The following is a 21186-nucleotide window of genomic DNA, read 5'->3' as shown; positions in this document are numbered from 1 at the left end:
ATGTCAGGCACAAGCAGGAGACAGAGGAGTGGCAGGCTGGCCAGTGGTCCTCAGGAAGGTCCATCCTGGACCTAGTCGATGGCACCAATGGCAGGCGCTGCCAGGAACTCACTTGAGCTTGAGCTCCCTGGTGAGCTCGTTCTGCGTCTGCTCCAGCTCCTGGCGCTCCTTGATGTGCTCTTCTTGGAGGTCGTGGATCTCAGCCTTCACGGCCTGGAGCTTGGAGAAGAGCTGCCGCGAAGGGCCCAGATGAGAAAGGAGGCCCAACCAGTCCCGCCCTGCCTCCAGGGCTCCCCGCCCCGCCCCCAGGGCTCCCAGCACCGCCCCCAGGGCTCCCAGCACCTGCGACTCCTACCTTTTTGAGCTTTTTGGTCTTGATGTCTACCTCCTGCTGCAACGAGGTGTAAGTCTCTTTCAGTTCCAAGGTCTCCTCATCCCGACTTTCCATTTGCTGCTGGATTTCCCTCTCTCGACGTTTCTGAGTGATACCACAAAATCCATCAGCTTGCCCTGTTCACCAGGTCTGCACAATACGGGTCTGGTTGCTCCTCGTCTGTCTCCGGTTAGCATGGGGCTGACGGCTCCTCTCTGTTCCCTCTGGAGCTGCTCTCACACCACACGTGTCTGTTCTGTGGCCTCAGGCGTGTCAGTCCACGCCTTCCTCCCAGTACAAGAATGCACTTACCTGCTCTGCAATCTCCTGCCGTTTCTGCTCCAAGATCTTCTGCTGCTCGTTCGTATGATCTACTATATTTTTCCCTCCAACAAGCAGCTTACTCTCCATGGCCTGAGTGAGAAACAAAGTAAGATCCATTCTGTGATATCTTCCAGAGACACAGGAAGCCTGGAGGGCAGGCTCATGGCTGGCTAAGCATGATGGTGCACACCTATGATCCCCAAATCCAGGAGGCTGAGGCTGAAGGATTATCAGTTGCAGGCTAGCCTGGGCTACATATTAAGACTCTGCCCAAAAGCAAAACAAAACAAAACAAACAAAACAAAAACAAAAATACTCCCCCAGGGGCTGGAGAGATGGCTCAGAGGTTAAAAGCACTGGCTGTTCTTCCAAAGGTCCTGAGTTCAATTACCAGCAACCACATGGTGGCTAATGTTCTTTTAAAAATCTCCCCCAAAACAAAGAAGCAGTAACCCTTTCTGAGGGAAACTAAGTGCATCCTGCCCATAAAGGGATGGGACTTCACTCTGATGACACTGAAGGTCTGGCTGCTTGAGACTCATGTGGCTTTCAAGGGTTTGGTGTCTTTTGTTTCTTTGTTTGTTTGTTTTAACCAAGTCCTTTATTGGGTTGTTTATCCAGAGGATTATAAGGCTCAGAGTCCTGCAAGGAACACAGACGAGTGAGCAGGCTTTAACCAGATGGTGTGGAATGCCTTGATGAGGAAAGTTTGAGTAATTAGTGGGAGAGGTGCGCTGAAGGCAGAGGAGTCAAGCTTCACAGGAAGTTGAGGACAGCTTCCCGTCTGAAGGGACAGCTACACAAAAAGCCAAAGTGAAAAATAAGAATTGCAAGGCATGTGGTGGTGCATGCCTTTAATCCCAGCACTTGGGAGACAGAAGCAAGCGGATCTCTGTGAGTTCAAGGCCAACCTGGTCTAAAGAGTGATTCTAGGACAGCCAGAGCTACGCACAGAGAAATCCTGTCTCAAAAAACTTTAAAAATAATAATAAAAAGAAGAAGAATGTCTAAGAAAGAAAATCTTACCCCATTTTTTAAACAATGAATTAGAAGGAAGTTGACAAAGCCAGCAGAGGTTGGTGCAAAAGCCTCAGAGCCCTGTTAGGACAGCAGGCTTGCTCCTGAGAGCCTCTGGAAGCACAGAGAGGTGTGCGGAGCAAGAGCGCACACAGTCAAACTGTTTAAGATCAGACTCCCGCAACAGAGGGTTCCTGAAAGGCAGCAGCTGATAGAGCCCAGGCAAGAGGCCGCTGAGCAGCAGGGGGTGGGGGACAGGGCAAATAGCTGGGTTACAAAGGTCCTGGTGAGGCAGGAGCAAGAGGCCTTGGGACCGAGGAGACCATAAAAAGAGTGGGAAGAAGTCCTAGGAATCTGGCCTCAGTGGGGTCAGGAAGGCGGAAGCCTGTGCTGACGGCTGTGGGAGGCAGAAGGCTATGGGCACGTTCTACAGACTGAGAGCCGTCAGCATGGAGATGCAGCCGAGGCCAAGGGAACAGAAGTCCTGAAACCGAAACCTCCACGGCCTTGTTCCTAAGGAAACCTCAACTAGGCCTGGGCATGTGGGGGTACACCTTCAGTCTCAGCACTCATGAGCCAGAGGCAGGATGATTTTCTGTGAGTTCAAGGCCAGTTTGATCTACATAGCAGCTCCAGGCCAACCAGAGCTACACAGTGAGACCACATCTGGGGGTGGGGTGGGAGAATGTGTATATATTTTAGAGAAGAAATTAAAATGTGTATAAATTCAGTAAGAAAGAACACAATACTTGAGAGGAATTCTGGCTTGAGGCAATTTGGTGACCATCTCAGACCTCAGGGGCCACCTCTGCAGTCTCCTCGGCCATTAAAGGCCACTGGGATCCCAAAGCTTGGACCCCCGAGGGAACAGTACACTGAACCAGCTGAGGAGTCTACACTCTCAAATATCACCCAGCACAAAGAAAAGCGAGGCAGACATCAGGACGCATATCAGCAATAGGGTTCAGAGGCCCCTGTAAGTGAGCAGCATAGAGAACTGGTGGGCGTGGGGGCAGCGGGGGTGGGGGCAGCGGGGGTGGGTGGGTGGTAGAACTAAGCAGCAGTACTGAGCTACAGTACAACCAGGGTTTATACAACTAGGGTACTGAGCTAAACTCACACAAAGACACTGCTTTACTCCCAGCAGTATTCAAAAGTTAGGTGGACAATCACCACTGTTGGTAGGATAAGGAGTAAAGTGGGCGCTTCCAAAGATTCACTCTGGAATCTAAGTGCGCCAGCAAGAAGCCTGCACAGACATGGCCTCCTGCAGCCAAGCACAAGCACAGACACAGCAAACAAGGAAATGGCCCACATTAAGAGGAGAAGGGAGCCAAGTGCAGTGGCGCACACCTGTAATCCCAGCACTCGGGAGGCAGAGGCAGGCGGATCTCTGTGAGTTCAAAGCCAGCCTGGTCTAGCAAGTACGTCCAGGACAGCCAGAGCTATTACACAAAAAAACCCTGTCTCAAAACACCCCTCCCCCCCAAAAAAAGAGGAGAATGAAACATCACAGAACATTCAGAACAGTAACAGTGACGGACACAACTACAGGCATCAGTACAGATTCTTAGGGACAGAACATTGGTAAATAAAAGGAAAATGTGGCAGCACCTTAACTAACAGCCCTTGTGAAACTGGACAGATAAGCTACAACAGAGTCGTGAGGAGAAGTGAACACGGAGCATCTAGGAAACGGCAGCTGAGGTTGAGGCTCAATTGGTAGATTGTTTGTCCCACAAACAACAACACAGGGCCTTGATCCCCAGCACCACACCAAAAATGCATGGTGGCAGGTGCCGGTGCTCATTCCTGGCTGCTATCAAGTTCAAGGCCAGTCTGGGGTACATGGCAAACTGCATTAAAAAAAAAAATGCTGGGAATAGTGGTGCACACTTGTAATCCTATTACTTAGTAGGCTGAGGCAGGAGAACTGCTGTGAATCAGGGCCAGACTGGACTACATAGGAAGACCCTGATCCAAAAGTACAAACGAACAGAAATATGAAATATTTTTTTAAAAAGCACTTTTTTTTAAGAAAGGGAGAAAGAAGTAGGAAGAGAAGAAGGATGAGGAGGAAGAAGAGGAAGAGGAGAAGGAAGAAGAGGAGGAGGAGGAAGAGAAGAAGAAGGAAAGATGGCTATCTTATTCCTTACTGGAAGCAAATGCCTGGGTATTGGTTTTATTGCTGTCCTTCATACAGTGAACATACATGAAAATTATCATGAATGTAATTTGGTTTTGACTTTCTATGGGGGGTTAAGGTCTCACTCTGTAGCTGGCTGTCCTGGATCTTACTACATACGCCTCACAAGACAGCAACCAGCCTCCGCCTCCTGGGTGCAGGGACTAAAGGCGTTTGTCACCATGCCAAACCCCCACTGTATCATTTTCTTGATCAAAGAGAAGGCACTGAAAGGGCAAAGGGACTGAGGGAAGGATACGGTACCTTGATCTTGGCACCCAGCATCTCCGCAGCATCCTTCTCCCGCCGCAGGTCCTCCATCTTTTTCTCCTTCTCTTTCAGCAGCCTCATCTTCTCCTCTGCAACCAAGCTGTGGTCCTCTACAATGGCCCGCTTCTCAATCTCCAGTTTTTCTTGCTGTTCCCGCCAGTAATCATCCTTATCATCCCCTTCTTCTTCACCCTCTTCTCCTTCCTCCTCCTCCTCCTCCTCCCCACCCCCACCACTGCCACCACCTTCCCTCCGCTTCTCTCGCCTCTTCCTCCTGCCAATGGAACGTTTTTCCAGCTGGGCCTTGAGCCGAGCAATTTCTTCTTGGAATTCTCGAAGCAGAGCGTCCTTTGGGTCCTCGTTAACCCTTGGCTTGTTCTTAATGTTTTTGGCACGGTTGGCATATCTCAAAGTGGTCAGGGTCTCTTCTACATTGTAAGAGGCAGGCCCCACGTTGGCTACCATCACAGTTTTGGCATTGCCACCAAGGGAATCTTGGAGAAGCCTGGTCAGCTTTGAGTCTCTGTACGGAATATGAGTACTTTTGCCATCTACCAGGGCAGAGATAACGTTACCCAAGGCTGAAAGGGACAGGTTGATCTTGGTCGCTTCCTTCAGTCTTTCCCCTTGGGCTCCAGTCTTGGCTTGCCGCTCGCTGCCAGCAAGATCCACAAGGTTCAGTTTTCCCACCCGGATGTGGTTTTCCCCGTCCAGGCCCACCTCGCTGCATTCAATTGTGATGACAAAGATTGCGTGTGACCGTGAGCTGTGCTCGTTCATGTTGGTGGCACCAACAGACCGGTTTTGGTTTCCCACATTCATCACGTGCTCTATCTCCTTCACGCTCTTGGTGACGAAGGAAGACAAATCCTTCACGTACACTCCAGTATCAGGTCTCTCTTTGAGCTCCAGCCGTTTGGTCTGATCCTTTGAGAGCAGGTCTCGGATCTCTTCCTGATAGATCTCTAAGTAAGACGCCCTGACCAGGTACTGCTGATTCTGCGATCGAGAGATGTGGGTGAAGATGTGATCGAATGAGTTGGGGATGACCCCTCTTTTCTCAGGGTCACCCCGGACTCCCTCCATGGTGTAGGTTTTCCCAGTTCCCGTTTGTCCGTAGGCAAAAATTGTGCCATTGAAGCCCTGCAGGACAGAGTCCACAAGTGGCCGGAATGTCTCATCATATAATTCAAACTGCTTGGCGTTCCAGTCATAGACCGCATCAAAAGTGAAGGTCTTGGGCATCTCGTGGGATGTGCCTTTGGGGTTCTTCACAGACACCTGGCCCAGCTTCACATCCACATCTACCACCTTGTCATAGGATGCGGCCTTTTCTTTGCCATTCATGGGCCGACAACGAACCACCACCCGGACTGACTCTGAGCTTTTTAACTTGGACATGATGAACTCCGACTAGCTTAGCCTTGAGGGCTGTGAATCTGAAGCGACTCAGGATGCTATGGTCCTAGAAAAAAGACAAAAGTAGTGTAAGCATGGTACAGTTGAAAGCAGTGGGCACACAAATCATCTGTACTTGCTAACCTTCTGATAGCTATTTTTAATCATTTTAGTACACTGAGTATTTCTTCTCATGGGACCTAATCAGCTAAAGTAGTAAAAAGACTCTAGCCGGCTAATTCTTTTTCTGTTTTGTTTTTTGAGACAGGGTTTCTCTGTGCAGCCTTGGCTGTCGTAGATTCTCTTTGTGGACCAAGCTGGCCTCGAACTCACAGAGATGCCCCTGCCTCTGCCTTTCCGAGTGTGGGGAGTACAGGTGTGTGCCGCGGAGCCAGGCTAGGTGGGTCCTCTGGCAGGCTAGCTTTCACAGTGCTCAAGGGGCCACACAGGCTGCTGGGACAAGGGCGGGAATCACCAATAGTCACACGCAGCTGGGGATCCTGTCCTGGTCTACAGTGACTGCTGCAGCACGTTGCACCCACGCTGCAACAGTGGAACGAATGATAAGGGATTGCCAACTCATTTCTGGTTGGATTTAAGGCGCACTCCAAAGGAGGAAGGCATGTACTATAAATCTGGCCACGAACCCGCGGACAGGGAGCTCAGAGGCCCCAAGAGTGAACCTACTACTGTTGCTTAGGTAAGTGGACATGATACCAAACTGCGCCCTGGACTGGCATCCCTGTCCCCATCCATTCCTGCAGCTCATCAGGGAAGTGTCTCTGTGCAGTGGATGGTAGTTAATGCAGAGACTCACACTTGGTCAGGTGCAGAGAATAAGTGCCTGTGCGGTGCTCAGCCACAAATGGGACATGGACATCACCATCTGTTACGATAAAATGTACCTGTTTGGCCTAGGAAGCCAGTAACTGACACAAAGAGACTGAAACGTAATTCAAAGCTGCCAGCACTATGCTGGGCAGAATCTAAACTGCTACTTTTTTAACAAACTAAAATGAACTACTCTAATCCTCATAACCTACAAACATCCCAAGCACTTGCCAATCTGATCCTTGGTGACTTGGCTCCTCCAATTCTCAGTCAACTGTCAACTGTCAACTCCCCCCACCCATACAAACTTTCAACTCTTGGCTCCTCCCCCTCTCTAGGAAGTCCCGCCTTTCACATCACATCCTTCTGCCCAGCTGATTGGCTAAACAGCACTTTATTGACAGTTGTTACACCCACTCAAGACATTCCTCCATAACCATCCCCTGTACAAGGCTCAGAGGCCATTGACAAAGAGGCAAAAGGATTGTAATAGCAGGAGGTTTTATGGAGGACTGGAATTTAGTAGAAGTGACAGGCCCCTTCACTTAGGAACTCACAGCAGTTGTGGTGGCCAGGACAAGCCCAAGCCAGTCAGCATGCTAGCACGGGTCAGAGAGGGGCTCATGACCTGCTCCCCCCAACCTGAGGAGCTGTTCACAGTCAATTGCTCCTGGCAGAGAGTAGGTCAGTTTTCTGTGAGTGTGTGGCCCCTGGTAGGTCAAGCACACTCTAGTGGATGGTCCTATACCCATGAGGACATGAACAGCTTTAGCTGGATTGTAGCCTGTAAGCCAAATAATCCTCCTTCCTGCCCAAGTTGCTTTGGTTATGGTTTTGTCATAGTGACACTAAGCAAACTGGGACATGCCACATCTCTCCCAACTCCAACTGAGGCCTACCAAAGCTGGTGTGGGTACAAAGGGAAACCCTGGCCCCAGAGCCCCCTTTGGGAAGGCCTCAGAAGCAGCACCCAGCGGCCACACAGGTAAGGGTGTGGAGGGTGAAGGGAAGGCCTGTGAGAGGACAGGCTCCTGTGCATCAGTCATGCCCTCCTGAGGAGGCAGTGCGTCATGGCTTGTGCTTGCTGAGAAGATCAGCTACATGTTTCTCAGGGGAGCCACAGTCTTCCACGCTAGCAGCCGAGCATTTCATTTTGGATTCACGTTGCCTGCACTGGTTGTCATGGACACTCTCCTCAGAGTCTAGAATTTGGTGTGGACTCCATTCTGAGCAACTATCAGCTACAAGGACACAGGTCACAAACTGGTCACATTCTACATGAAATGGTTTTTGTTTTTTAAAGTACATGTTTGGTCATTGAGGCCACAGCTTTGTATATGCTACGGAAGTGCTTTACCACTCAACCACACTCCCAGCCCTCAGTTTACATTTTATTGATGTTTAAAAACAACAATAAATAAATAAATAAAACAAGGGAGGCTGGGCATGGGGGGAGCACACCTTCCCCAGCACTCAGGAAGCAGACAGATCTCTGTGAGTCTGAGGCCAGCCTGGTCTACAAAGTTCCAGATCAGCCAGAGCTACAGTTGGAACCTGTCTCAAAAATAAATAAATAAATAAATAAAAAATAAAGGAGGGCCAGTGAAATGGCTAGCTGAGCAGACACTGCTGTCAAGTCTGACAACTTTATTTCAGTCTCTGGAACCCACCTTGTAAATGAGAGGACGGACTCCCAAGGGTTGTCCTGACCTCCACACATACAAAATGACGGCCACGCGCACACACACATACATGCTCACACTCACAAACATATCCATACACAACAAATATAACAACAACAACAAAAAAGCTGGGGTCGATTTGCAAACCAGGCTGGCTTGAAACTCACAGAGATCTGCCTGCCTCTGCCTCCCCGGGTGCAGGGATTACAGCCGTGACACGCCACCACACCAGGCTAGCCTCCCCCCCTTTTTTTTCCCTAGAGGCTGAGACATGCAGAGCTCTGTGAGTCAAGGATAGCCTTGTCTACATAGTAAGTTCCAGGCCAGCCAGGGTTACATGCTGAGATCTGTCTCAAAGACTACAAAGAGAAGGAAGACAAGACTCAGCCCCGCCCACCTGGGCTTAGCTGTGGGCATCCCAGGCTCAGCTGCAGCATCAGAAGCCTCAGCAGCTGCAGCTTCTCCACATGCTCACGTCCTGGTGGAACCTTGCATATGTGCAGAAAGAAACAGCAAGGGTGCTTCTTTTTTGTTTCGGAGACAGGGTCTCACGTAGTCCAGGCTGGCCTCAGACTCCTGCCTGCTGGGGAAGTTTTGGTGAGATGTAAACATGGTGTTGGTTTGATCTCAGGTGTGGGATATGGGGGCTGCTCCAGTCTGTCCACAGCTGACGATTGCCTCCTGAGAGGGCACTCGATGTTTGTCAGCTGGAAATCACCTGATGCAGGTGCATGGTCTTTGCCAGTGGGGAGTAAACGCCACCCAGAGAGAGCCTGGGACCTCTGAGAAAGAGGATGCTTCCCTGCTGCTCCTGCTGCTGCTGATGCAGTTTGATGAGAAGAAGTTAGAGATCTCCTGAAACGAGGATTGGACTTGCCCCAAGGAACCCAAGGGCCCTAAACAGCAGGAAGTAACTAAAAACAAACTATGCCCCTTCTTTCTCTCCTACCTGGTGATGGGGTGTTGGAAGGGATTGGGTGGAGTAGGGAGAAAGAGTTTAAAGAACCCAAAATAAAAATAGTTTTTAAGGGCTGGAGAGGTGGCTCAGAGGTTAAGAGCACTGTCTGCTCTTCCAAAGGTCCCGAGCTCAATTCCCAGCAACCACATGGTGGCTCACAACCACCTATAATGAGATCTGGTCCCTTCTTATGGTGGGCAGGCACACATGTGGGCAGAATACTGTATAAATAATAAAGAAATATTTTAAAAAAATAAATCTTTTTAAAAAATAGTTTTTAAGGCTGGGTATGATGGCGCACGCCTGTAATCCCAGCACTCGGGAGGCAGAGACAGGTGGATCACTGTGAGTTCCAGGCCAGCTTGGTCTACAAAGAGAGTCCAGGACAGCCAAGGCTACACAGAGAAACCCTGTCTTGAAAAACCAAAAGAAAAAAAAAGTTTTTAAAAACACACGTTACACCTGCCTCTACCTCCCAAGTGGTGAGATCACATGTGTGCACCACCATGCCTGGTTTACACAGCTGAGCTACGTCTCCAGCCCCTAGCAGTGTCCTAATAGAAGACAAAATTGACACCCACACGTACATTTATAGGAACAAAGAATTACAATATCCACACTGCAGACAGTGCAGTCCAGCAGTCAATAAAGCGATAAATAAGAGGTCTGTAAGATAGCCATGCCCACATCTAGGCCACACCCATCTCTGTAGATACCAGTTCACTTAAACAGAGCCGTCACCCTTTTTTGCATATGCCTAGAGCTAAGTGACTATAAAATAAGAGAGTGCTGTGGCTGTAACGGAGAAAATAACACCCCCTCCCAAATCCAAAGTTAGCCAATCCTTAAATTGACAAGGGTTTTGGGGGGAGTTTTGGTTTTTGTTTGTTTAGTTGGTTGGTCGGTTTTGGTTTTTCGAGACAGGGTTTCTCTGTGTGTATCCCTGGCTGTCCTGGACTCACTATGTAGACTAGGCTGGCCTCAAACTCACAGGGATTCACCTGCCTCTGCCTCTCGAATGCTGGGATTAAAGGCATGTGCCACCATGTCCAGCTTGAGTTGACAAGTTTTAGTCCAGACTCACCGACAAAATGGGACCCTGTCAAAAAACCAAGCAACTGGCAAAAAAAACCAAACAACCAGCATCAGGTTGAAGAGAAGGATGCACACCAGATGGCGCCGTCAGCTGTCCAAACTGGACAATGGAGGAAACAAGTGAGGAAATGTCATTAGAAAGGGAAACAGATTCAACTGAAAATGCAACATTTTATCATTTCTCTTTTAAAACTAAAGTGAGCAAATAAGACGTTAATGTTTAAGCCCAGCACTGGGAGGGATCACTGTGAAGTCCAGGCGAGCCTGATCTGCGTAGTAAGTTCTAAGATGGTCAGGGCAGGAAGAAAAACTCAACACACTGGGGCTGCCTTAGTTCATCCACAGCTGATAATTGCCTCATGAGGCTCAGAGATGGCTGTGGTCTTTGGCAGCTGGAGATAGTTTAATTCTGCAGACTTGGAGAGGGTATAAATACAACATCCCAGAGAGAGAAGGCGGGGGCTTTGAGGAGATGGACAAAGAAGGCGAGGCTGTTCTCAGCTGTGGATAAACTAAGGCAGTCCCATATCCCACACTTGAGACTAAAACAAAAATAATATTTACATAACTAAGTTGTTATAGAAACAAAAACAAAAAACTTCTACTACACAGACACTATTCTTTTTTTTTTTTTCCTCCCCGAGACAGGGTCTCTCTGTGTTAGTCTTGGCTGTCCTGGACTCGCTTTTTAGACCAGGCTGGCCTTGAACTCACAGAGATCCACCTGCCTCTGCCTCCTGAGTTCTGGGATTAAAGAGCCACCACCCCTGGCTCTTTTTTTTTTTTTTTTTTAAGATTTGTTTATCTTATATGTGAGTGTTCTATCTGCATGTACACCTGCAGGCCAGAAGAGGCCATCATGTGGTTGCTGGGAATTGAACTGAGGACTTCTGGAAGAGCAAACAGTGCTCTTAACTGCTTAGCCATCTCTTCAGCCCCTGCCCTGTTCTTTCAACATATACATATTTTCCAAATCCTCCTCTCAGGGGTGTGTGGCCTCTTCAAATGCAGATAAAAATAAATGCCTGGCAGTTCCACAGGAGCAGCCCTGGGAAAAGCAGCTGCAGACACACAGAGCACACACTAATTCATCTCTAATCAATATGCTGCAACTCTGGCCTTCTAAGAGCCCAGGGAACCTCCTGCCAACTGCCTGGCCCAGAGTTGAAGGAGGGAGTGTCTAAAATGCAGCCTGTGCCATAGGCTACGTGCACCATTGGAAGATAAAAGCAGTACTGTCAACCAGCCTAAGCTACCTCCTTGTACAGACTTCACCTAGGGGAGCCTTAGTCTCTGTATCTAGACCCCCAAATCCTGAAGCACACCAGTTGGCAACTACATTCTTTACCCTGGTTCCTAAGGTGACACCATCACAATGGGAGATGCACGGTTTGCAGATGAGCACCGCTGGTCACACTTCTGACTACAGCACTAGGGCAGTACAGTGGAAGGTCCACCAAGGCCCAGGGGTTAGAGACTAGCATAACATAGTGAGACGCAAGGAAAGTAAAGGTTTGAGCCCCCTCACCCCCGCGCATGTGCACACGTGCACGCGCGCGCGCGCGCACACACACACACACACACACGAATGTATTCATCTCTAGTTATGAAGCATCACTACCTTACAGAATATTTATAAAGAGCATGGTATTATGGCATTTGCATTGAAGGAATAGTTCTGCATTCTCTCATATTCATATGCCCCCCATCTCCTCTCTCCTCTCTCTGACAGGGTTTCTTTGTATAGCACTGGCTGTCCTGGAGCTCAAACTCAGAGATCAGCCTGTCTGTGCCTCCTGAGTACTGGGATTACAGGTGTACACCACCATCACCTGGCTAGTTCTGCATTTTCTCTAGAGTGAACAAAACACCTGGAGGGTAGCCAGGGGTAGTATCACACACCTGCAATCGAAACATCCAAAGGGCCGAGGCAAAAAGGATGGTGACCTGAAGGCCAGCCTGGATTACACCTCATGATCTTGTCTCAAAATTCCAAAAATAAGCACATATCCAACCCCCAAATGTAGAGATACAAGAGCCAGAGAGCAATAATGATTGTCAGGTAAGGCTGGCTTTCCCTGAAAAAGCCAGTGGCTGTGGGCCCAGGGCACTTTTATACCATGTGGGACATGTTATCTATCTAGTCTGCCTTATAAATCATGAGTTCGGGATGCAGCTCAGTTGGTAGGAGCTTGCTGACCATAAAATAAACCCTGGGTTTGATCTCTAGCACCAAATAAACCCAGACACGGAGCACAGTTCTAATGCCAGCACTGGACACGGTGCACTGCTCTAAGGCCAGCACTGGACACGGAGCACAGCTCTAACGCCAGCACTGGACACGGAGCACAGCTCTAACGCCAGCACTAGGGAGGTAGAGGCAAGGTGGTCAAGAATTCTGACTCATCCTCAGTTACACAGGGTTGAAAGCTGGCCCAAGATGCATCAGATACAAAACCATTTTTGAATAATGTTAATCTATCACCTAGTTAGAACAATTAAATCAGGAGGCTGAAGAGGGGTTTAGAGCACTGCTTGTTCTTGCAGAGGGAAAAGGTTCAGTTCCCAAGACCCAAATGGCAGCTTACAATGGTCTATAACTGTAGCTGCAGGACCCAACTGTGGCCTCTTTAGGTAATTAAACATACATGGCATATGCTCACAAACACACACAAATAAAAATAAAAATAGTCCGGGCGGTGGTGGCGCACACCTTTAATCCCAGCACTTGGGAGGCGGAAGCAAGTGGATCACTGTGAGTTCGAGGCCAGCCTGGTCTACAAAGCAAGTCTAGGACAGCCAAGGCTACACAGAGAAACCCTGTCTCGAAAAACCAAAAAATAGTTTTTTTTAATGTAGGTAGGATTTTGAAGAAATGGCTCAGCAGTTAAGAGCACTTGATTTTGCAGATGACCTGAGTTAGTTTCTAGCACCTACATGGCAACTCACAGCCATCTGTAACCCCAGTTCCAGGGGATACACCACCCTCTTCTGATCTCTGCAGGCACCAAGCATGCACATGGTATATACAATCTTACATGTAGGCAAAATAGTCAAACACATAAAATAAAAATCTAAAAAAAAATGCTTACTATAATTTTAAAAAAAAATCAAAATACGAGCATTAGAGTTCACTAGGTATGAGTCTGAGTGCCTGCACTAGCCACGTTAGGAATCTACGCAGCAGCCGGGCATGATGGCACAGCCTATAATCCCAGCACTCCGAGAGACAGAGGCAAGCAGATTACAGTGAGTTCGAGGCCAGCCTGATTTACAAAGCAAGTCCAGGACAGCCAAGGCTACGCAGAAACCTTGTCTTGAAAAAGCAAATAAAAGAGTCTTATGTAAAGGGCTGGGCGTGGTGGCGCACACCTTCAATCCCAGCACAGGCAGAGGCAGGGGAATCTCTGTGAGTTTAGTGCTAGTGAAAGGTCAGCCAGTGCCATTCTTTTACACAGTATAAAAATGAAGACTTCTGTAAGCCGGTTCTTCTGTCAAGAGCGGCTGGTGAGAAGCATGGCCTGAAGAACTGTGCCCATGGGCGGCCACAGGACCAGAAGCCGTGCTCTGCTCTCATTGGTGAGCTTACAAGTCGTCTTCTGTCTGTCTGTCTGTTTTTCTGTTCTTTGGACTTTTAAATTTTTATTATGTATATAACACTCTGCCTGCACATACACCTAGAAGCCAGAAGAGGGTATCAGATCATATTACAGATGGTTGTGAGCCACCATGTGGCTGGGAATTGAACTCATGACTTCTGGAAAAGCAGTCAGTGCTCTTAACTTCTGAACTTCTGAGCCATCTCTCCAGCCCCTTTTTGGACTTTTTGAGGGGTTCATGTATTTGGTTTGTTATTGTTGTTGTTGTTGTTTTTATCATCGAGGTGAGAGGAAGCAATAAAACCATTCTCTGCTTGAGGAAACAAGGCAAGCACCTTGATTTTGGTTTGAACATCTGAAGACAGACACAATCTCTCTCAGAGAGCAAACTGAAAGAGCAGCCCAGGAAGACCAGCAATGCCCGGCACTGTACACTCTGTCACAGAAGCATTTATCTGGCCATGGAGCAGACATCTCTTTTTGTATGAAGAGCTCATAAATTTCCTACAATTCATCCTCACCTCGCGTTTCTGCTTTTATTTAAAGGCAGAGTCTCATGTGGTCTAGGCTGTCTAGCTCTGTGTCATGAGCTATGTAGCTGAAGATGGCTTTGAACTCATGACCTTCCTGCATTCTCTTCCCAAGAGCTGAGATTATAAGTGTGCATCACCATGCCTGGCTTGTTCCCTAGTGTGTGTGTGTGTGTGTGTGTGTGTGTGTGTGTGTGTGTGTGTGGTATGCATGGGAGTGGGGGTGGAAACCAGAGGTCTCCTTAGTCACTTCTCCAAATTGTTGTTGTTGTTATTATTATTCAGGGAGTCTCATTATTATTATTATTATTATTATTATTATTATTATTATTATTATTATTATTATTATTATTATTATTATTATTATTCGGGGAGTCTCGCTGGATCCGGAGCTCACTGAGCTGCTAGACTGGCTGACCAGCATACCCCAAGCACTGGATTACAGGCTTACAGCATGCCCAGCTTCCTATGTGTGTTCTGGAGACTAGAACACATGTCTTCATAGTTGCATGACAAGCACTTTACTAACCCAGCTATCTTCCCAATCCCATCCCCTACTTCTTTATGAAAAATAGGAACTCAGGCAGAAGTACACAATATACAATTCTTCTCGCTACATACCCTTGGGCAGATCGCCTTGAGTTTTTAATCAGCAGCTAAACACCATGGTGCAGTTGTTTTCTAACAACGCTGTCATGATTGTCCTGGACATCTACCTTGAGGACAGGTGGAAGGAACGAGCAGGAGCCACTCCTAGAGATGAAAATGTTGTACAAATTCCTTTTTGAGAGAAAGCACTGTCCTGTCCCTGACACCTGGAAGCATACTCTGAACTTCACTGCTCTGGACAAGCCTTTTCCAGAAACTTCTTATTTCATGTACTGATCCAGGAAAGACATGAAGTTTCTCAGGTCAGGGAGATGCTGGGTAGGTAAAAACACTGACAACATGAACTTGATCCAACTCCTATAAGTTGCCTCTGACCACTACATGCACTCTGTGGCACACATACCTGTGCGAAACACACACATACATGCCACATACACACATATACCTACACACACAATTACCATACACAGACACACATACAAAATACACACACATACACAACATATACACACATACAAATCAAATGAAACAAAATGAAAGTAAAAGTAAAATAAAATATATTTTAAAGGAACTGGAGTGCTAGCTCCGCAGTTAGAGAGTACTTGCTGCTTTTCACAAGACCCAGACTTAGTTCTACCATCCACCTCCGGTGGCTCAGAACCACCTGCCACTCCAGTTCCAGGAGGTCTGACAGCTTCGGGCCTCCATAGGCACCTGTAGGCACATGCTGCACATAACTACACATAAAATATAATTTATTTTAATAAGTTTATTTTATTAAGACAAATACAAGCATTTTCAGATAAAGTTATAAAGTTACGATCTGTAATTTTTTTCAGAATAATGAGGACGTGGCATATGGGGTTATACTTTCCTAACGCTGTGACTCTTTAATACAGTTCCTCGTGTTATGGTGACCCCAACCGTAAAATTATTTTCATTGCTACTTGGTAACTGTAATTTTGCTTTTATGAATCATAATGTGCAGGATGTCTGATATGCGACCCCTGTGAAAGGGTCGTTGGCCCTCAGAGGGGTCGTGACCCACGAGAACTGCTAGGAGGTGAAAGGGACTGTACCAATGCTGGGTCAGGCTGGCGGTGACGGGTCACGGTTCTACCTTCTGTGCCTGAGGTTTCCAAAATATGAAGGGGGGAAAACACTCTCTAATGGCTTTTCACTAATTTCTTTTAACTATAGTTGAAAATATAAACACTAGCAGCTATAGCAAAGCCCACTCAGCTCCTGGGGAGGCTGAGGCAAGAATGTTGCAAAGTCAAAGCCAGCTAGTGTTCAAGGGCAATTTAGTGACACGCTGTCTCAGAAGGGAGGAAGAAGCGGGCTGGGGACAGAGCTCAGTGGCCAGCAAGCAAGAGGCACTAGTCTCAGTCCCCAGTGCCATAGCAAACAAACAACATCCCAACGTGTGAACCGACAATGCTGTGCATGAGGACGCCCACGTCTGCCTCATTCTCTCAGCAGCACTGTCCCAGTCTCTAAACCCTGGAAACAGCCTTACAGACAGTGGAGGCAACAGGCAGGACCTGCACATCCCAAGCTAAAACATGCTTCAGAACACATTTGCAGGAGCTGGAGAGATGGCTCAGCAGTTAAGAACACTGCCTGCTCTTCCAAAGGTCCTGAGTTCAATGCCCAGCAACCATATGGTGGCTCACAACCAGTGCTGAAGGTGCTATGAAGAAGCCCAGTAGCCCAGTGTGGGGCCAGTTCGTGTTCTCTCTCTCTCTCTCTCTCTCTCTCTCTCTCTCTCTCTCTCTCTCTCTCTCTCTCTTTTGAGACAGGGTTTCTCTGTGTAGCCTTGGTTGTCCTGGACTCAACTCTGTAGACCAGGCTGGCCTTGAACTCACAGTGATCCGCCTACCTTTGCCTCCCGAGTGCTGGGATTAAAGGCGTGCGCCCCCATGCCTGGCTCCTCAGTCATCTATTTCACCTGGATCATGTCCACTGTCTATAATGTACTGTATGTAGTTTAAGCAAATGAAAGTATTGTAAATACTCACCCAAAGTTTAAAAACAAACCAATCCCATTATCACCAGTGGGAGAGAGATTGCTAATGCATTATGATTTAAATACATGAGTATACTAAAGATAGATCTGCCAGCAGTGAAGAGCTCAGTGTCTGCAATCAGGTGACAAAGTGAGGAGACACAATGTGTCATCAGGATTAAATGATCCTCAAACATCCCCACCGGATGCAATGCAGATGTGTGGTACCGACAAGAAGAACTGACTGTATATTCTAAGAAACGTGCCCTGAAAGTCCCACCCAGATGATCTGGGAGAAAGCCCAGCATAGAGGCACCAAGAGAAAGGAAAATGTCTACCTCAAGGCCCAGTCCTATGTCTGTGTATGCAGCTATGGACATACATAAACATACAAAGAGAGAGAAAGACAGACAATGAGGTCCACATGGGGACTAATTTACCCGTGTTACAATACAAGAGGCAGAATTACTACTAAAATCCTGCCAGATTTTCTGTGATACCCACAGACTTGGCCAATAGATCTTTTTAAGTAGTTTTAAGTTTGGAGGGATGAGTTTGAGCCGGGGCCTTACCATTTAGTCCTGGCTGGCCTAAAGCTTACTATGTAGACCACGATGGCCTTAAACTCACAAGCGATCCACCCGCCTCAGCCTCCTGAGTGCTGGGTTAAAAGTGTGTGCCACCACCCAGTGCATTTGGGGGGGCTGGAGGACACCTTGTAGGAGCTGGTTCTCTCTCTTCACCATGTGTCTTTGGACTTGAACTCAGGTCATCAGGAACCTTTATCTGCTGAGCCCTGGACACAGCACCTTCCAGAGGTACTGAAGGGCTTTGCGGCCCTCCTCTCTCCTGTGGACACGTAAATGGCAGGACTAAGAGTGAGCGGAGGGTTAAATGACTCAGAAGAGAAGTTCAAGGCTCCGGCCTTGGCTGTGTGGGGCCTGCACAGCATGAGAGCTAGCCTATCTAGCCCACTGCTGGGTCTGTCTGGAGCCCCGCCCACCAAATGATATGACTCATCTTTACTCTAAAGCAGCCCAAGGAGCTCCCGTCTCCTCAGACATCCTCTGAAGTAACATTTGGTCTGTTTGTTGAGATGCAGTCTATTAGAATGCCTGATGACCTCAAAGGAGTTGTGTGGCTGAGCCTTCCGCCTCTACTTCCTGAATGCCTGGATTAGAACCAAGTGCACTGCACCTGGCTCCTGTTAGCATTTCAAGTGAGTTACCAAAGTACAGAAAAGAAAGGTCTCTACAAACCTCATGGAGGTTGTGGTCACTGCTTACCTGAAAAACAGATGGGGCCAAGGATGTAGCTCCGCGGTAGAACGCGTGCTTAGCATGTAAGAGGCTCTGGGTTCTATGGGAGGGAGGGGTGGCGGGCCAGCCCCATGGTTCAGTGGATAGCAGAGTTTGACCCCTGAAACCCACATGAAGGTGAAAGGAGAGAACTGATTCCACAAAGTTGTCCTCTGAGCCGGGCATGGTGGTGCACGCCTGTAATCCCAGCACTCAGGAGGCAGAGGCAGGCGGATCTCTATGTGTTCAAGGCCGGCCTGGTCTACAAAGTGAGTCCAGGACAGCCAAGGCTACCCAGAGAAACCCTGTCTCAAAAAACCAAAAAGAAAAAGTGTCCTCTGACTGCCACAGGGGCACCATGGCATACATGCCCACATACAACACACCATACACATATGAGCACACACACTAATAAACAAAGGGTTTTTAGAGAGAAGCAGGTACGAGGCTGAGCAGTGGAGTCACACACACACACACACACACACACACACACACACACACACACTGAAAAACAAACAGGTTTTTTAGAGAGAAGCAGGTAGTGGGCCCAGCAGTGGAGTTGAGATCCGCTCGTATGGGGAAGTATTTGGCTCTTGCTGTCTCTACTTCCCTCTTCTGGGACCTGGGAGGAACAGTGCCTATACAAGGCTGCTGTGAGGACCAAATGAAAGCAGGGTTTGCAAGCGATGGACTCTGCAAACCACAGCAATATTAGCTACTGCTACACACTGTCAGCTTACTGTTTTCACCACCAAGTGCTAGGGGGTTTTGTTTGTTTGGTGGGTGGGGTTTTGTTTTGTTTTGTTGTGTTTTTTTTTTCAGCTAGCTTTGTGTTTTGCTGTTAGGGTGACCTCAGGTCTTGACTGTATCCTTCGTCCTTGTGCTGTAGCTGGTGCTTGTCTTCAGCTCTGCATGGTCAAGGGGTGGGGGTTGTGAGTGCATGGCTCTGGTCTTCTAGGGCCTTAGAGGTCAGGGCTTGTACTTCTTGCCCTTACAGGGTTTTCTCTCTGAGTCTGGTTAATTAAGGTGACACTGGAGATGGATCTTGGATACACAGATGATGGTGATAAACAATAGTTACTTAGCAACTCACAGCTGGGACAACTCTACCTTCAGATCATCCAGCTGTTTGAACAGCTCCGCCCTCAATTCATCCAGCTGTTTGGGGGGCTCCACCCTCAGATTTCCCAGTAGCAATTCTTAGCATGGCTGCACTGCTTTGGCTACAGGAGCCTGGCTAGAAGGAAATGGAAAGAGACACTAGTTTTGCTTCCAGTCACCTAAGTGAGCGGACCTAGGGACCATGTTGAAATCCAGACCCTGATTGTTTCAATGTAGTCCTAGAATATGTATTTTGTTTTGTTTTGTTTTGTTTTGTTTTGTTTTGACAGCCTTGGCTGTCCTGGACTCACTCTGTAGACCAGGCTGGCCTCGAATTCACAGAAATCCACCTGCCTCTGCCTCCCAAGTGCTGGGATTAAAGGCGTGCACCACCACCGCCTGGCTTTAAAATATGCATTTTTAAGAAGCACCCTCTGTCATGCATAACACTCTTAGACTAGCAAGAATCTACCTGCTTCAACATTTAGCAGGTACCTAATACACTTGCAGACAGCAATGACTTCTCAGTATCTCAATGTCCTTACCTGAAAACTGGGGACAACCCACACTCCACATGAACACCACTGACTGAGAATCAACTGACCAGAAGACCGAGAAGGTGCACCAACCATAAATACCAGAGCTACGCAGAGCAGGCAATGCAGTCTTCAGTCCCACGACGCTGAACATGCATCACTGAACGCCAACTTTACAAAGGCCTTTACTGATGCAAGTGAAACGAGGCCTGGATCCCTTGCTTGGACAAGCTCCTGCTTTCAAGAGTCCTCTAGGAATTCTGGCAGAATACAGCAGCTTTTCAAAGCCTTCCCCTGTCTAAAAAGCACTGAACCTTTTGGCTGTTTGGCAGCCAGGAAAAAGGCGTGTTGGCAGGGAGAGCATGAGCTTCTGAGGTGCTGGACGTGAGCTATGCAGTGCTGGCCAGGCTCCTTCCAACCTCTGTCAGCCAAGATCCTCGAGTCAGGGCAGCGACACTAACAGCCGAAGACAGGTGAGCAGGACTCTAGCAGAGAGCCAGCCAAGGAAACGCCTTCTGGGTGCCCAAGGTAGAGCTCTGTCAGCCCCTCCAGCTGACTTCCATCAGCAGGCCTAAGGTACTGCTCGTACCTTGAGTGGAGTAATTCAGTTGTTGCTCTTAGGGCACCTCACCAAAAAGTCCTCTTAATCCTTTTAGAGCAGATGGCACCTCTAACATCTACCTAACTGCTCAGGCCAGCGACCTGGGAGTCATTCTTAATCATCTCATTCCACTGGCCACCTCCAAAGCAAGGCCACCTCCCACCATCTTACCAACCTCCCAGCCAGTCTTCCAGCTACCATTTAAAGCTCTCCCAAAATCACAGCCACAGAGGCCAGAATGACTTCCCATCCTGGAGACAGAACAATGGACGTGAGCACACTATGCTGCACCTCACATGAGCTGGTATGGTGGCATACGCCTACAACCCCAGTACACAGGAGATCCACAAAAGAAGTCTGAGTCCATCCTTAGTGGACTACACAGAAAGTTTAAGGTTAGCTGAGGCTACATGAGACCCTGTCTCAAACAAAACAAAACAAAAACAAACAAACTTCATTAAAACAGCAACGAGGAGCTAGAGAGATGACTTGGTAAGTGCTCTTCTAGATGCCCCAGAACCCACATGGGGCTCACAACCCTCCGTAACTCCAGTACCGAGAGATCCAGCAGTCTCCTCTGGCCCTGGGGGCACCAGGCCAAAAGTGGCGCATTCATGCAGGCAAACAGCCACCACCCACAAAGACACCTAGATCATGACACCTTCTTCTCAGAAGCCACCAACGATTCCATGGCATTTAGACCACTGCAGCCTCTAAGTACTTCAATGGTAAAGACTCCGCTGCACCCCCAGCCGCCTCCCCACTCACCCC

At 48.2% G+C, this 21186-nt stretch overlaps 1 protein-coding gene across 2 annotated transcripts in view; it reads right to left on the bottom strand.

Annotated features, from left to right (window-relative positions):
- The window catches only part of KIF3B (kinesin family member 3B), a 39735-nt gene that overhangs the window by 12717 nt on the left and 5832 nt on the right, over nt 1-21186 (bottom strand). The window contains exons 1-5 of one of the 2 annotated variants that reach the window (XM_084775993.1): nt 6630-6694; nt 4164-5634; nt 686-787; nt 356-478; nt 113-231 (exon numbers count right to left, since the gene is read on the bottom strand). In XM_084775993.1, coding sequence (XP_084632119.1) covers nt 113-231; nt 356-478; nt 686-787; nt 4164-5570 — 1751 coding nt within the window. In that variant the 5' untranslated portion in view covers nt 5571-5634; nt 6630-6694. Of the gene's footprint in view, nt 1-112; nt 232-355; nt 479-685; nt 788-4163; nt 5635-6629; nt 6695-21186 lie in introns of those variants that run through there. The other variant, XM_084775992.1, reaches the window with a different exon arrangement.

The sequence above is a fragment of the Acomys minous genome (assembly GCF_964271855.1).
Source record: "Acomys minous genome assembly, chromosome: 3".
NCBI classification, from domain to species: domain Eukaryota; kingdom Metazoa; phylum Chordata; class Mammalia; order Rodentia; family Muridae; genus Acomys; species Acomys minous.
This window is presented reverse-complemented; position numbering and strand designations above follow the sequence as displayed.